The sequence below is a fragment of the Heterocephalus glaber genome, unplaced genomic scaffold (genome assembly GCF_053883595.1).
Source record: "Heterocephalus glaber isolate CG9 unplaced genomic scaffold, H.glaber_assembly_v1.0 deba00001504, whole genome shotgun sequence".
NCBI lineage: Eukaryota > Metazoa > Chordata > Mammalia > Rodentia > Bathyergidae > Heterocephalus > Heterocephalus glaber.
In genome coordinates this window covers 65,470,842-65,487,948 of record NW_028258324.1, presented here as the reverse complement: position 1 = coordinate 65,487,948, position 17,107 = coordinate 65,470,842, and the positions used below count along the sequence as shown (strand labels likewise).

The 17,107-nt window shown below is 42.2% G+C and overlaps 1 protein-coding gene across 4 annotated transcripts in view; it reads right to left on the bottom strand.

Moving 5' to 3' along the window:
- Window positions 1–4,428: 4,428 nt before the first annotated feature.
- Window positions 4,429–17,107, bottom strand: part of P3h2 (prolyl 3-hydroxylase 2) — a 156,088-nt gene continuing 143,409 nt past the window's right edge. For 3 of the 4 annotated variants that reach the window (XM_004834787.3, XM_087186710.1, XM_004834789.4), the window contains exons 14-15: window positions 14,850–14,990; window positions 4,429–5,746 (exon numbers count right to left, since the gene is read on the bottom strand). In XM_004834787.3, coding sequence (XP_004834844.2) covers window positions 5,654–5,746; window positions 14,850–14,990 — 234 coding nt within the window. In that variant the 3' untranslated portion in view covers window positions 4,429–5,653. The remainder of the gene's footprint in view (window positions 5,747–14,849; window positions 14,991–17,107) is intronic. The other variant, XM_087186709.1, reaches the window with a different exon arrangement.

The window sequence follows — 17,107 nt, the reverse complement described above, 5'->3', positions numbered from 1 at the left end:
TGCCAGTCCTTCCCTTCTAAGTACAAACCCCAGTCCTTGAGGACTACACCCCACTGATTTAAATAACACCTCTCTCATGAGGGAATACAGTAAAACTTCCTCTTTAACTGGTTATTTCTTTGGCGTTTCAGAGCATTCATTAAGGTGCTTTCCAAGGGAATTTATAGTAAAGATCACATTCTGCCTGACTCCAAAATATCACCTTTAATAAGAACTCTCTTGACTTCTCTGAAGCCTCAATACTTTAGAAGCCAAGAAGATAACAAGTTCAAATTGAACACTTTCTGGTTGAGGGCACTGTGGTGATGGGAGTGGTCACATGATTACTATCTGCTGGCTGGCACTCCAGGCTCCCCTTAATAGTCACTGCTATAAACCTTCCCTCTTCCTGTCCTCTCCCTTCTAAGAATTTACCTGCCTTTTTCCAGCTACCTCTATCATAGCTCTCCTACCATAACATCAATTTCCTTCACATTGACCACTTCCCCTTGGAGATTCTCAAAAGAAGAGAGAAAATTTTATTCGTCCCCTCTCAGCTCACTACAGAGTATCTCTCCGCTCAAAAACTCTCTGGGGCATTAACTCATACAGGACCAGAGGTTCACTAAATCACCTTCCCTGTGATTTTTGGTTTTCCTCATCTACCAAATAAAGATTGCACTGATGTGTTTTTCAAGATAATTATGTAGTTATACATGATTGCCAAGTACTTACAGACCATAAAAAAGCTTTATAAATCCCAACCATGATTATAACCCTTTGAAAGAATGGGATATATGGTTCACAAGTGGAGAAAGATGAGACATAACAGGTCATTCTTCTTGCTCGGTCCCTGTTCCTATCTCCACCCACCACCAGACAGGAACTGAAAGCCAAAAACAAATCTGTATTTATTTATTTATTTATTTATTTATTTATTTATTGGTACTGGAGATGGAACTCGGGACCTTGTGCTTCCGAGGCAGCAAAAACATAAATCGAGAGGAAGGGTTATCAAAGGTCTGTATAGAATTTTTAGGAGTTATACCACCACACTGTCATCTTGTAGGATGGCACTTAGGTTTGATAAGAGGATGAACACACACACACACACACACACACACACACGCACAGGACTCACATAAATGATACTTGGTTCACTGTCGAAATGGAGACTCAGAAAAACAAATCCATTGGTCATTTACATTTAAAGTTGTTTTGCCATTCAAAAGCGGACACTTAGCGAGTTGGAGAGGGACTGTGAAGGTTAAAATACTGTCAAATCCTGACTTGTGCCTCTTCTGTGGCTGACCCACTAGGGAAAAAGAGGCAGGACCTGTCTTGTTACCCTCGTTTCTTCTTTCCCTAGATGTATCCAACAAACTCTCCAGAAAAGGTGTGTCTTGTGAATAAATGGAGCTTCAGTTTCCTCCCAGCAACACTGTCAAGAAAAGAGAAGTTAGAAACACCTTGTTCGGCTATTTTACTGTGGATCCTTAATAAGATCACTGAAACCAGAGGTGACTCCACTGACCCAGCTTTCACATGGCGACTGCCGTCCACGTCCATTGTGGAATAAACCAGGGTCAATGCTCAGATTGTTCCACACTCCTCGACACTGCCTGGCCTCAGAAGTCAGCAGGCCGCACTGAAAACACTGTGATTTACATGGTGCTGGGGGCAGAGGATTTGTGGGTGGGCTGCCGGGACTACGTGGGGATAGCACTTCACACCACAGGCGTCTTGGCAGGCGGTGGAGAATGTGCACGGCCATGGACCTGTGGTTTAGAATTTTTGCCAAATGGCTCCTGTTTGTGAACATGGGCTCAGCTCGGCTTTTTCCCACTTCTCATCCATACCTTTGTCAGTTGCCTCAGAGTGTTTAATGCTTTGGCAAAAGGAGCCTGTGAGCTGGCCCCCATTGCCTCCTTTCTTGACGTCAGTGAGGGAGCTGTTCCTTGTGGCTGTCTTATGGGAAATAATTCAGCATTTGTGCTTCAATTAAAATTCATCGCTATATATTATTAAGTGGTACTGACTCATTCCATGGCTTCTCTTCAGCTGACTCAGTGCCAAAAATGTTACATACTCGTCAGCGATGAAGAGGGCATTAAAACCATGATTTCCTTGTCAACTGATGGTAAGGGCTGTGAAAGAAACAAACATCACAGGGCCAGACTATCCTTGGTCCTGTGCCAGTCTTTTCTGGAGAAGAAATTTAAGTTCAAGATCCTTTCTGCCTTTGAGGGAGAGAAAACAGAAACCCGAATCCCCTCCCTTTATAGGAGTTTTGTGAAAGGAGTGCTGGGCACAAGGTATTCGATGTGAGGCTGAAGCAAACGGAACTACACAGCGTACATTCAGTGTCTCCAGGAGAGATGTGGAAGTGTCCCATCGCATGCCCCTCAGCAGGGGACATGGGAGAACAAGTTTTCCTGATTTTATAACATCGAACCTCTTCTTAACATCCACTCATTATTTTATATTTTTCCTGGGAGGATGAGCAAGGCAGCGACAGTCCTGGAGCTTTGTTCTCCTGTCTGGCTCAGAAAGCTTCTGGCTCACAGTGAGGCCACACGGGGGGACCACGTGATCACTCCCCTGCCCTCCTTTCCTTTCCTTCCCCTGCAAAACAAAGCCTTGTATTCCAAGCCCCAGCACCTCCTGCCATGGGTGAACGTGGCCTGTGTCCGAAGCATTCACTGCAATAAAACATGAAAGCAAAACTCTTGTGAACGGCAGGCTTCTTCCACTTGGGAGGGTGTGCATCACAGGAATGGTGATTTCCCCTCTCCGAGGGACAGATGGAGACCAAACACTGGGGCTCTCTTAACCCAGGCTGCTCTGACCGCATGCACCACCGGTGTGGGAAATGGAAATGGCTCTGCTTCTGCACAGATCCAGACCTGCAGAGGGAGGGGTTAGTGAGCAAGTCCCGTCTCTGGCCTTAGAGATGAGGCGACCCTATCCTGCAGGTGGATGGAGCTCTGTACCTGATTCTGACCTCAGGAACCCTCGGCCATTCTTGCATTACCAGATTCATCAGCTCTAATTTTGCAAACACAGGATCATTCCTGAGCCTCAGTTTCCACCCAAAGGGAAAGACAGAATTGAACTGGTGTTGCTGAGGTTTCCCCAGCTCTAAAAGCTACAACTCTAATGCATTTTTCCATTCGTCCACCAAAGCAACTCTACAGCATACTGACATTTCTGAGTCTGACTTTAAAGTCATTCAATGCCACTCCCTGAATATTTGAATGAAATTATGTATGGCTTGATGTGAAGCAGATTAAAAGCAAATGCTTTGGGACAGACATGATGTTCCAGGTATAAAGCAACATGGTGAACCTGCCAAACGGGAATAACCACCCTGTGTTGTCAGCGAATGGCACAAGATGTGGATCTCGCACAAGGAGGCCTATTGAGGCCTTCACCTACTTTCCGTGGGCCTGAGCATCAGACTGGGTGCTGAAGTCCCCGCCTCTCCCAGAGCACCCACTGGACCCAGGAAGCAGAAACCTGAGGAGCCAATGACTATTTTCTTTGTTGATGTCTTGTTGCCAGAAAACAGAAATTAGATCCTTGTCTAGATTCTCCTATCAGCAAATCTGAGCGCCAGGAAGCTCTTCACAGTGGAAAAGCAAACAAACAACAATCTACTCATTCAAAGCACTGGACCTCTGAGCCCTAAAATGGGTTTAAAGTTTTATAATCACATACATTGTAGTGAAACCATTGACACTTCTCAAAATGCTAGCAGAAATAAACTTCTTCATATCTGTGAATATTTCTAAAATGAGTTTTGTTTTGTATTTGAATGAGAGAGAGGGGTTTCTAGAAATAATTATAACCAATGATGTCATCCTCAGAAACAGGAAACTGAGGTCCAGAAAAGGAAAGGGGGTAGTTCCAGGTCACACAGTGGGGCAAACTTGATAGGGCTGGGATTATAATCTAATGCTCTTTCCATAACCCTGGGATGGAAATACAACTAGAAGGTTTGGTAAGGAAAACAGATGGCACATAAATCACCACAACCCGTTTTTTGTATTGTTTTGTTTTGTTTTGGAGAATGAATGTTCTTACCAGGGGCCAACATGGTAAATGGCAGAAAGTAAATCTTACCTCTACTGGCGCCACCCACCAAGGTAGGTGATGTCCCAGTAGTTAAGCATGTCACAGGCTCCCTGCGGGTAAAAGAACCGCAAATCCAGCGGGCAGTGTCTCAGCAGTGTCCTTAGCCCTGGGGTCAAGAACCAGACATTCTCGGGATTCACAGCTCTGTTTGCCAACTGCCTCTATTCCTTCCTAGCAGGATCCCACCTTCCTTGGACCCTGTGTCTGTGAGCAAAGTAATAGCAGCACAGCGCTGCTCCCAGGTTGTGACTGAAGCAAACCACTACCTGAAGATAAAACACATCTTGGGAGAAGACAAGCGAAAACCAGATATTAAAAGAAGGGTCCCTTTATTAAACAACTCAGAGACAAGCTGGGTCTGGGAGGCCCATAAGAAGGGCCACCAAGTACTGGTGATGAAGACTGGGATCGATCAGGATGCGTTTTCTCACTTAGATACAACACAGTCCTCTTCACCAGTGGCTCCCCAAGCCACCCAGTACCGAAGGTTTCCTTTCAAAGTCAGCAAGGTAAGGCCATTCCACTCCAGCTGCGATGGAACATTTTACAGACACGATGCCCAGGGCAGTTCCGCCAGGGCACTGGCAGGAGGAAGGATGGAAGCTTCCAGTGTTGTTTCCTAACTGGTCAAAAGGCCAGAGCCCGGCTCCACCAGGGCCCGGGAAAGAACAGGGGCTGCCTTCTCACAGTCCTCATCCGTGGTTTCTTCCTAGAGTCGTGAGGGCTGTGGCAGATGTAGCTGAAAGGAACCAAGCCGGCAAGGCCACAGAGAGCGGGAAACACAGTCTCTTCAGGACTGGGGCACATGGGAGAGCAGAGCTTTCCCCAGCCACCGGCTTATTCTCTCTGAGCTTCTGGATGTGCAGCGAAGTGTGTGCGTGTGTGCACGTGTATTTCTGTTCATGCGTGTGTTGCGTTTTTATGTGGTAAGTCTGTGGGTGTGGTGTGTATTTCTGTATGGCGTACATGGTGGGATTTTGCGTATTTGTGTGCTGGGTGTTTGTGTGGTGTGCGTGTGTGTGGTGTCATATTTGTATATGGCAGATGTTTTTGCCTTTGTGTAGTGTGTTAGTGTGTTGTGTGTTGCTTTTGTGTTGTGTCTGATATGTGTTTATATATGTATTGTTTTGTATGTATGGTGTGTGTTTGTGTGTTTGTGTGTTGTGTCACCTGTATGGTATGTCTTTGCCTGTTTTTATGGTGCATTGTTGTGGTGTGTGTCACACTGTGTGGGGGATGTGTCTGTATGTTTGTGTTGTGCTGTACGCATGCTGTGTGTAGGTGTGTGGATGGTGTGTATCTGTGCGGTGGGCTGTGTGTGTGCGGTATGTGTGCAGTTTGCCTAGGCTTTGAGAGGGCAACTGAAGAAAACCAAGAAAGGCAGAGTTAAGGGAGCAAAGCCTGGCTCGGGATGGAAGGGAGACGGGGCTCCTCGAATCCACCTGCTCATTTATACCACTGCTCTGTACAAAAATAAAAAGGTTCTTCTAAGATTAACAATTTAAATAAATATTCCATCGCACGCTCTTTCTCACTGTTAAAGCTCATCCTTGGGGTTGACTGTCAGTTCACGTTTCCCTTGCTGCTCTTGATCCAGAATCGCAATTACTTCATCGGCTTTTATTCGCTCCTGCAAAAAAGACCAAAGCAACAGGTTTCTGTCACGAACAAAACACTGGGTCCCGGTGGCAGATGCTCCCTGACTGCTCTCAGGTTCCTCCTGCGCACCAACTGCGGCCGAATCCAGCTGAGGATCCCCACCTCCAGAGCGGGTCCTTGTCCTGACACCCTGGTGTCCTCAGCAGTGCTCAGACTGAGCTCCCCATGGGTTTCTTCCGCGGTTTTCATGTTCCTGTCCCCTCCCCAGACTACCACTTCCCTTCGAAGCCTGGCCCTCGTGCCTTCCTTCTGCTAAGCCATCCGGTCCTGACTGTCCCTTCTCCACTTTCTGTCCCTCTGTCTTCGAGACACATTACTATTGCATTATTTTAGGGGAGGGGTTCTTCACCTCAGCACGACTGACATTTTAGACCAGATCACTTCTTGTGTGGGCCCCTGTATGCTCAGCCATACCCCTGGCCCTTATTTACCACAGGGAGCTAATAACGTCTCCCAGAGTTGCGACAACCAAAATGTCTCCAGCCATTGCCAAATGTCCCCTAGAGGGCAAATGCCTCTTCTCGAAAAGCACTGGCTTGGCTTAGGGCCTCATCAGCTTTAACTCAGCTGCCTCAGAAGTTTCCACACTGGTCTCCCTGTTTCACAACTCAAAGACTTCTCATGGATCCTGCTCACTGAAATCTGAGCATATTTCCCTCCTGGTCGCAACACTGTAATGAGTTCCAATTGCTAGAAGCTCCCAGTTCAGTTTTCTCAGTGTGATTATACGAAATTAACAGATTCAGATGTCTCTGTTCTCTTTACCCGTATTTGTCTCCTTACTTCTCCTCATCTTCTATTCCCGCTTCCTAACTTCCTAGCTAACCCCAAAGTCTGAGAATACAGCACCCTCCAGAGAATTCCCCAGTCCTTGTCTGGATGCTCCCTTTGCCTCCTGTCTTTTCTGTCCTCCCATGTCACTCATCACAGACCCGGCTGGTCTACCTCCAAAATGCACCTCAGACTTTCCACTTCTTTCACCATCTTTAGGATAACTAAGACCAAGTGCACACATTAGCTAAACTGATTTTGTGGATCCAGTAATTTCTCAGGACTGGGGACTTACTAGAAGGGGTGGGGCACAGTGTCTTCCCACCAGGTAGGATATTTCTTACTCACGTTTCTTACTTGACCTACAATATGTGGTACTTGTCCTTTCTTTATTCTCTTTTTATACCACTCCCTTGCTTGTAAGAACATATGGCAACCAACTTTCCTCCCTCGCTCCCTCCCTGTCTTCTTCTCTCCTTTTCCACCCCCACTTTCTCCCCCTTCCTTCTTTTCTTTCTTCTTTCCTTCCTTCATTTGGTTCTTCCTTCTTGTCTTTCTTTTTTCTTTTCTCTTTTCTTTTTGTGTGTGCAGAGAACTGAACCCAGGGCCCTACACAACATGCTGTACCACTGAGCTATAACCCTAGACCCTTCTTTCTTTCTTGATTACTTTAAGGATCCTTTTGTCACTGGGCCTTTGCAAATTGTCCTTGCCTGGAATACTCCTCTCTAGGTGTTTATCTTCATGTCATTCAGGTTGTGCCTCATATATCAAGTATTTGGAGATACTTTGCAGTTTACTCATCACTCTCAAATCTGCTACCCTGTTCCAATTTCTACATATAATTCAGCACAATCAGAAAATATTTCAGTTATTTATATTTTTGCTTGTTTTCTGTTTCTTTCCACTACAATGTAATCTCCAGTGGAGCAGGGAATCTTATCTCCTTGGTTCCCGCCATATTTCTAGTGCACAGAGAACCTACTGACCTTTGGCAAGGACTCATTTATATTCAGTGAATAAATACATATATGGATAAAGGCCTTCCCTATCTAAAGCTCTTCTCCCTAAAGTACTCTTATTCCTCCTCCTCCTCCTTCTTATTAAAAGAAAAAAAGTTATTAGTGTATTGTTTGCAAAAAGCACATTTCATTTTCATACACATAAACAGCCTGGAAGTGAAAGGATGGAAAATAATACTCCAAGCAGCTGGAGCAGGAAAGCCCACAGGAGTCACAAAGGAGTGGTTCTGTGGTGTGCTTGAAATTTAAGGTGAAAGTTTAAATTTAAAAAAATGGTAAAAGACACATTGCCATTAACACCTCTCAAAATACTGCCCCGTGCTTTGAATACACTTATTCATTCTTCTTGTTGCTTTCTGAAGCAGTTGTGTAAGTCATTTTCCATGAGTGTCTTTACCAGATGTGATTAAAAAAAATATGGTGACTGCTGCTGCTAAATGCCATCAATGGAAGAGTAGACTCCTAAAAACATGATGCTGTGTCCTCATCCACATTCATTGGGCCTGGCACTGTTCAACTTCTGGGTCTTCACCAAAGACAACACGTCCTTGAAATGTAAATGTTTTGAATTGATTCAGGATGTGAAGACAGTCACCAAAGCACTACTGAAGACACTCATGAAAGAGGATCACTAGAACTACTTCAGAAAGTGGCAGGAATAATGGGATAAATGTGTTTAAAGTGAGCAGATATATTTTCAGGGGGATTAAAGGCAATGTTTCTTTTAGTATAATAAATTCAAAAAATTTAAATATCCACCATATTTTTGATGATACCCATTCTATTTGACAAAGTTGACTTCAATCTAAAATTTTTCAGAAGAGACAAAGATTGGGTCACTACATTTGTTAAAGGAAATAATGGATTGAGGAAAGAAAATAATTGTAAATATTCACGCAACAAATGTTGCCTTATGCAATTTCATAAAATAAATACTACTTGCTTTAAAAGGACAGATAGTGGATGTTATAGCTTGTGTTTAGATGACTCCCCCCCGCCCCACCAAACCTCACAGGGTCTTAGGTAGGGCTTTTTTAGAGGTGGCTGGATCTAGAATGTGTGATTGATTCATGGTGCAGTGCTAGGCGTGAGGGCACTGGGATTAAGGATGTTAGTGCTATTTGCCCCAAGCGGGGTAGCCTGGATACAATATAAGGGACAGAAAGAGGCTTGCTGTTAGTTGCAGTTTGTTGCTGTTGCTTGCTGTGTTCTGCCTGCCATGGACAGTTTCTCCCTTGTCATGCCCCTCTGCCACGACAACCTGCCTTGGAGCCAGCCAACTATAGACTGAAACGTCTATGACCTGTGAGCCAAATAAACATTTCTTCCCTTAACTTTTGGGTGTTGGGTATTTTGTCTCAGCAATGAGAAAAGTAAAACAGGGGGCAACTTTAATTCCCCACGCTCACAAATAGATATGTCAACCAAGCAAAAATTCAAAAAAGAAATATCAGAGTTAAATTACGCTATAGATTATATGAATTGAACAAGTATCTACAAAGTGTTTCATCCAACAAGAGCAGAATATACCATTATTTTCAGCAGCCCATTGAGCTTTCTCCAAAATAAACCATATTTTAGGCCATCAAGCAACTCTCAATAAAAAGAAAAGAACTGAAATAATATGATACATCCTAGAGTATCAGATCACAGTGGAATAAAACTAAAAATCAACAGCAAAAGAAACCTTAGAAAATATGCAAACACACGGAGATTGGATAATAAACTCTTGAGTGAACAGTTGGTTCACAGAAAAATCCATGAGAGAAATTTAAAACTTCTAGAAGCAATCATAATGGAAACACAACATATCACAATCTGTGGAACAAGAAGGAATTCCTAGTGGGAAGTCTGTAGCTATGAGTGCCTCCATTAGAAGTCTGAGTAATCCCAAATAAATAAATAGATGATGGATTTCAGTGTCCTAGAAAAAGAAGAGTAGACCAAAGCCAGAAACCAGTAGAAGAAAAGGAATAATAAAGATCACCGTGGAAATTAATGAAATTAAGACTAAGAAAAAAAGTACACAGGATCAATGAATCAAAGAGGTGGTTCTTTGAAAAGATAAGCAAGATTGATAAGTCTCCAACGAAAGCAAAATCAGAAGAAAGAAGGCCCACATCAACAAAATTAAAAGTGAGAAAGGTGAAATTACAACCGACATCACTGAAATCCAGGCAATGCCTAGAAATTATTTTGAAAACTTGTAGTATTCTAGCTCAATAAATTGTAGAATCTAGAAGAAATGGATAAGTTCCTAGGTACACACTGCCTACCGAAATTGAATGAAGAAGATACAATAAATTTAAACATATCAATAATATACAAGGAAATTGATGGAGTAATAAAAACTCTAGTGACTAAATTCAGAACCTGATGGGTTTACTGTTGAATTTTACTAAACCTTTAGAGAAGAACTAACACCAATGCTTCTCAAAATTTTCCCTGTCATGAATGCTTCCACATTCATTCTGTGAAGCCAGCCCTGATACTAAAGTCAGAAAAATACTCAACATAAAAGAAAACTATAGGCCAATATCCCTAATGAACATAGATGCAAACATCCTCAATAAATCCTTGCAAACACAATTCAGCAACATATTAAAATGATCATTCACTGTGACCAAACTTGTTTCCATCCCAGAAGTCCAAGGATGGATGGTTCAGCATACATAAATCAATAAATTCAATACACTACAGAAATAGAGTAAAGGATAAAAATCACATAATTATCTCAACAGACACAGAAAAAGCCTTTGGAAAAATCCAACATCCTTTCATGATAAAGTCCCTGATGAAAATAGGATTGGAAGGATTTTATCTCAAACTGATAAAAGCCACATTTGACAAACAGCTAACATCATACTGAATGGAGAAAAACACAGTATTTCCTCTAAAATGTGAATGAGAAAAGAGTGTTCACACTCACTATTTGAAAATAATATGACTCTTTATATAGAAGACCCCAAAAAACTCTACTAGAAAACTTTTAGATCTGATAAACAAACTCAGTACCCTGGCAGGATACAAAATCAACAACAACAAAAAGTCAGTGCAAATAATATGACTTTATATAGAAGACCCTAAAAAACTCTACTAGAAAACTTTTAGATCTGATAAACAAACTCAGTACCCTGGCAGGATACAAAATCAACAACAACAAAAAGTCAGTGCAAATAATATGACTTTATATAGAAGACCCTAAAAAACTCTACTAGAAAACTTTTAGATCTGATAAACAAACTCAGCACACTGGCAGGATGCAAAATCAACAACAACAACAACAAGTGCCGCTGTATACCAATAATAAGCTCACTGAAAAAGAGATCAGAAAAACAATTCCATTCACAATAGCTTCAGAAAATTAAACAATTAGGAATCAATCTAACTGAAGAGGTGAAAGACCTTTACAATGAAAATGACAGAACACTAAAGAAGGAAATTGAAGATGACCTTAGAAAATGGAAAAACCTCCCTTATTTGTGGATTGGCAGTGCTAATACTGTTAAAATGGCCATCTTAGCAGAAGTGGTCTGCAGATTCGGGCAATTCCTATTCTGCAAAAACATTCTGCACAGAATCAAAAAAACAGCCTAAAATCCATATGAAATAAAAAAAAAAACAGTCAAAGCCATCTTGAACAAAAAAAGCAGTGCTGCAGGCATGACAATTCCAGAGCCAAATTATTCTCTAAAGCCATAGTAACAAAAACAATGTGATACCGACACACACACAAAAAGGTAAACCAATGAATAGAACAGAAGGTATCAAATCAGCGCCGTGTGTCTATAGGTACCTGACTTTTGAGAAAGGGCAGAAAAAAACACTGGAGGGGAGATGGCCACTTAAATCAATGGCACTGGGAGAGCTCAGTATCTACACCCAGAAAATTAAAAAGAGATCCCTCTCACCCTGTAGAGAAATCACAAAAAATGGATCAAACACCTAGATAGAAAACCAGAAACTTTGAAACTGCTGGAAGAGAACATAGGGGAAACACTCGAAGCCATAGGGACAGGTAAAGATTTCCTGAATAGGAGTCTAAGACCACAGGAAATTATGTCAAGAATCAACAAAGTAGATTACATCAAATTGAAGAGCTTCTTCACAACAAAGGAAGCAACAAAGTGAAGGTACAACCTACAGAATGTGAACAAATACGTAGAATATATAAAGAACAACAAGAAAATAATTCCCCCGAGGTGTCCAAGCAAAAATAGGGAAATGAACTGAAGAGACACTTCTCAAAAGGATTAGAAATGGCCAGTACGTATATAAAAATATTCACTGTATTTAGCCAACAGAAAAATACATATCAAAACCACAGTGAGATTCCATCTCACCAGAACCACAAAGGTTATCTCCAAGAGTAAAAAAAACAATGAATACTAGTGAGAATGTGGGTGAAAAGGGAAGTCTCCTACATTATTGGTGGGAATGTAAAGCAATACAACTGCTATGGACATCGGTACTGAGGTTCCTCAAAAAACTAAAAGCAGAAATACCATTTGATTCAGCTGTATTACTTCTGGATATATTCCTGAATGAACTGAAGACAGCATTCTATGGCATTACATACCCAGGTTTACAGCAATGCAGTTCACAATAGCTAAACTGTGGAAACAGCCTAGATACCCATGATTAAATGAATGCATAAAGAAAATGTGGTATATACACACAATGGAGTATTATTCAGCCATAAGGAAGCATGAGACCTTATTACCTGCAGGAAAAGTGGTGGAACTGGAGAACATTATGCTAAGCAAAATAAACCAGTCTCAGAAAGTTAAATATTATGTTTTTTTTCTTATATGAGAAACCTGAAATATGTATGAATAAATAGTAAATAAAATAAAGAAGAGATAATAGAAAACGGGAAGGTAAATGCTTTGAAATTGGGAAGGGAAGCAACCAGGGGCCCGGGAAAGAAGAACGGGGTAAATGGTATTGAAAGTGTTCGAGGTATATTATATGAATGTACCAATTCCCTCAAATGAACAACACTATTCTAACATACACTAAAAAAAGAAACCTTACTATCCTGTAAAGCTTATTTCCAATGACAGCTCCTCAACAAAACCTTTGCTGACTGCTTCTCTTTTGATCCTAAATCATTCACTTCCTGCTGATAAATTCTTATCAAACTTTGCCTTATGCTGCAATTCCTTTGGCCTCTGTATTCTCTCTCTAATTTGACTTCAAGCTCCCTGAAAATAGGAGTTATGTCACATCTAGTTTGTAACCTCCTATGTAGTCCTTAATATACTATGTGGCATGGTTAAGTTATAAAAATAGCTCTTTTACCACTTGAACACAATGCTTCTCTCATGCAAGTGCTTACAACTGAAAATGATGTTTGACATAAAAGAAACTAAGAAGACTGAGTATAATAAATGGCAGAAAAATTGCTACATTTTTAAATGCACACATGCTGCTTTGTGAACACATGAGGAAAAGTCTCTGTGACTGACAAATTGACACAGATGCCAAACTCTCACCATCATGTCTCTGGTAAAGGGAATGAAATTCAAGAGCTGCAGCTGATGCACTTGAAGCTTCTAATATCTTCACATCACTAAGGGTTTATGATGATAAGTACTCCTTGAGAATTGAGTACCTGTAATGCACTTGGGCCTCTGCACGCTTTAGTGTCCGGCTCATAGGCAAGCTTTCCTTGCTAAGGGATTCAGTTTGAGCATTGAAGCTGGGAGCTCCCACACTGCTGCAAGTTTGATTCACTGGGAAGCTTTTAAAACTCCTGATACCCAGATCACATCCTGCATTAATTAAATCAGAATTTGTGACTCAGAAGCCAAATGATGGCAGTTTGTCAAGATTCCCTAGGTGATTCCAGTGTGTAGTAAAGTCTGTGAATTACATAGCACTGGCTGAATTTTCTCTAGGCTGAAGAGGCTCTTGTCATTTTCCAGTGTGGCCACTAGATGGTGCTCCTGCCTGAAGACTAGAGGAGAAGCTTGGTGGTACTTTTCCTAATTAGCAAGGAGGCGAGGACTTACTTTGCGTGAATTTATTTTGGTAGAAGAATACGCGGGGTGAGAGTTTGAATACAGAGTAACTAAATCATCTGCTGAGCTAAACTTAAACAGTGAGGCTGTTTTCAATAATTTGTTACCTTTAGAGTCCACTCATTGACCTAGGGGTGGGTACCTTAGTACAAGAGGACTGCTTTGGGGGGGATGACAGCAATCTGGAAGAACGCTACACTCTCTTCCCTCTGTTACCTGTCACTTTCTGACTTTACTGGCACCTTCCTTGATTTTCCACTACAAAGCACTTCCTGTCTCCCTGTTGATCTCTCCTTGGTCCTTGTGGACAGAGACAGATTTGTTCAGCTCAGTATTTAGCACAGTTTCCCGGGCACATGCTGAATCTCCTCCAAACATTTGTACAAGATATGGAAGAGTGCTTAGGGAATGTGGCCATTTGATGGTGAGAAGAATATGAGAAAGTGGATTATTTTAAAACAGTTTCTGATGAGATTGAACTCAATGTGGGGGGCTAATGAGGAAAATCACACAGGAGGTCACTTTTAGGAATAGAAATCCATGGCTTCCTTAATACTAGCCCATGCTATGAAGCTTTGAGTGCAATGTTAGTGTCCAGACTAAAGCAGAGGACGGGCCTGGAATGGAGCCACTGATCAGTACTTCAAAGGCAGACAATTTTCCAAGCAGTGGTGACAAAGTGAAAGACATTAGTGAATACACATCTTTCCCAGGCGCTTCTTATCGGCGTGAAGCCACGCTTCCTCACATGCGTGAGAAGGCATCTAAAAGGACCAGGTCAGATCATCTTTCCTCTCTTCTGATGCTATAATTTGTCAGTGAGCTCAGTACTGATCATCAGTTGCTAAGTACTACCGATGGATGGATTTCTGTAAACATCTTCACTTATTTGAACTCAATAGATGAAAAATCACCATCACAACCCCTACTGTTTTCCTCAGACTCTGACTGTAACAGCTTGATGTGTAACTGCTAATCAGGATCTACCAGCAAATTTTACTTTTGGTTAGAAAACAATACCAGAAGAGATTCCGTAAAAGTTTTATCTCTGGGCCGGGGATTTAGCTCAGTGGTTTCACCTCCTGCCTCGCAAGCTCAAGGACCAGAGTTCGATCCCCGGTACCAAAAAAAAAAAAAGAAAAAAAGTTTTATCTCTATCCCTTAGGACCCTGCAGAGACACAAACTAAGGAAGTTTCCAGATAGATCGGTACGGGTGCAGGTCTATCTGGCTTTCCTGATGTGGGAGGGACTCACCAGCTCTCTGTACAGTGGGTCCAAGGTAAACCACAGGGCCACCGCACACCGCTGGCCTTTGGTGACCGCCTTCACCCCGTGCGGGTTCTCTCCTCCGGAGGAGAAGCTGATCATACGGCCACACTTTGGTTTTATAGACGCCTGAGAATGAAAGTAAAAATTAGACTTCTAATTCTTATACGGTGAACGTATCCCTCCTCGGAATTATTTGGGCTGTGCTTTAATCAAAGAATAACAGAATCCTGGTGTTAAAGAAAAAATAGTATGTCTCAGTTTTCTCGTGTTTAAAACAAAGATACAGCCAAAATAATATCTATGTCATGAAATGATATTTTTTGTGGTACTGGGGATTGAACCTAGGGCCTTCACACTGAGGTATATTCTCACCCCCTTGTAATGTTCCTTTCTTGTTGAGACAGCTTCTCACTAAGACACTAAATTGACCAGCCTGGGCTGGAGGTTACTATGCTCCTGGCTCAGCCTTCCAGAGTGCTGGGACAACAGGAGTGTGCCACCACATCCAGCTAATAAAATGATTCTAAATAAAATGTGTGGCACAATCCATGCATGTGGTAATTACTCCATGCGTGCTATTCAAGCCGCCTGCAGATTCCAAGAAGGCAAACACTCTCTTTTAATTCATTTGTATGGCTTTAGCATGACCAAAGCATCTGCATGCAAGGTAGGTGTATGTTGAGTACTTGTAGACTGACAAGGAAATGAAGAGGACATCCAGCGTGCCAGAACAGTTTCAATACTCATCTAGGTAGTGGTTATATGAGTACACCATTTCTAATTCTTTAACCGCACATTTATGTTTTATATGTTTTTCACAATGCAAAACTTTTCAAAGCCAAGTCTAATTCTCTAGGACACTGAATTCCCTTTCCAGTACTCCTGGTCATTCAGGCATTGCCTGACTCTCTCTGCCAATGACAACACACGGCGCCTTGTGGTGGCCTAGTGCATGGCCTCTGGGTGTGCAGGAATGGCCGCACGATACTGCAAAGCCTCTCTGCATTGCTCAGGTGGTGCAGTCACCACATTTACGTAGAAGAGGGTCATGAGGGAAAAGCAGATGCTGCTGTAATGACACGGAGTACGGGATCAACAAGCTGGCCCTTAAAGTAGGGTGAGTTTAAACAACTGAGTTTTAGGAAACTGGCAACTGACTGATTCTAGAGTAGAACAGAAAGTAAAGCAAGAGGAAATAGTAGCACTACTCATTTTACTGCATGGTAAGAGGCACCATTCTAACTAGCTACTTTCTGAACTGACCCAAATTGGTACAAGCTCATTCCAAGAGTGTTTTCACTCTGCACAGAATGAGAGAGCTATGTCACTACTGTCTTAAGAAGACTATCTCAACCTTTTTTGAAGTCTGTGAATGATACATAAGATTCACAGCCCAGATTGTGCCATAGTGTGTGGACAATCAGAGGTGGGTAGAGTCAAAAAGTCAGAGGCTCAGGTGTGTGTGGGTGTGTGTGTGTGTCTATGCTTATTTGTGTGCATTTGTGTGACCGAGTGTGTTTGTGTGCATGACTATTAAGGAGAACAGAAAGGAGCAGTCAATTTCTAGTTTTTCCTCTTAGTCATAATAATTGAAGAAAGATTTGTGGGTTTTTTTTTCTGTGTGGGTTTTTTTCCCCACATAGAGTAGCTTTTCATAAGCAGCTTTGTCAAGGTGACGTTTCTGGTGTAAATCTAGAGTTTGCTAGTTATTGACACCCTCTGAATCAGTTCAGTTACCCACAGAAAGCAGTTCCTGTGCATTTCCACCTAGAAATAGCATAATACGTGATGTGTGAGGTGGCCTGCCGCCTGTGCCGGAGAAGCCTCCTTAGTTGGTGGCCTTGAGGCTGGGGTTTCACGTTCTCCGGAACACGCTTTCCTTGGCTGCCATAACTTCTCTGTGGTTAACAGGTCATGGGAGCGACGGCTTATCATTCTAAAGAATGGGTATGGGACAATTTAGTGTTTTCTCTCTGATGCAATGAGAGATGTGAAGAAATTTAGGAAAACAAGCCATCAACAGCCCGAAGCAGTTCGTATGGATTACAGGTGTGCGGGCACTGAGGGATCGCTGAGACTCATCTCATCAGATAGGGAGGGAGCTTCACCTGTCACATGTCACCATGGGGAGGAATCAACACGCTTCAATCAACTTGTCTCCCTTGATAACATGGCTTCGAAAGGACGATGTGTTCTCAAGTTTAGGTAAATGACGTGTTTCCCTGAAAGTAAGACATAACCAG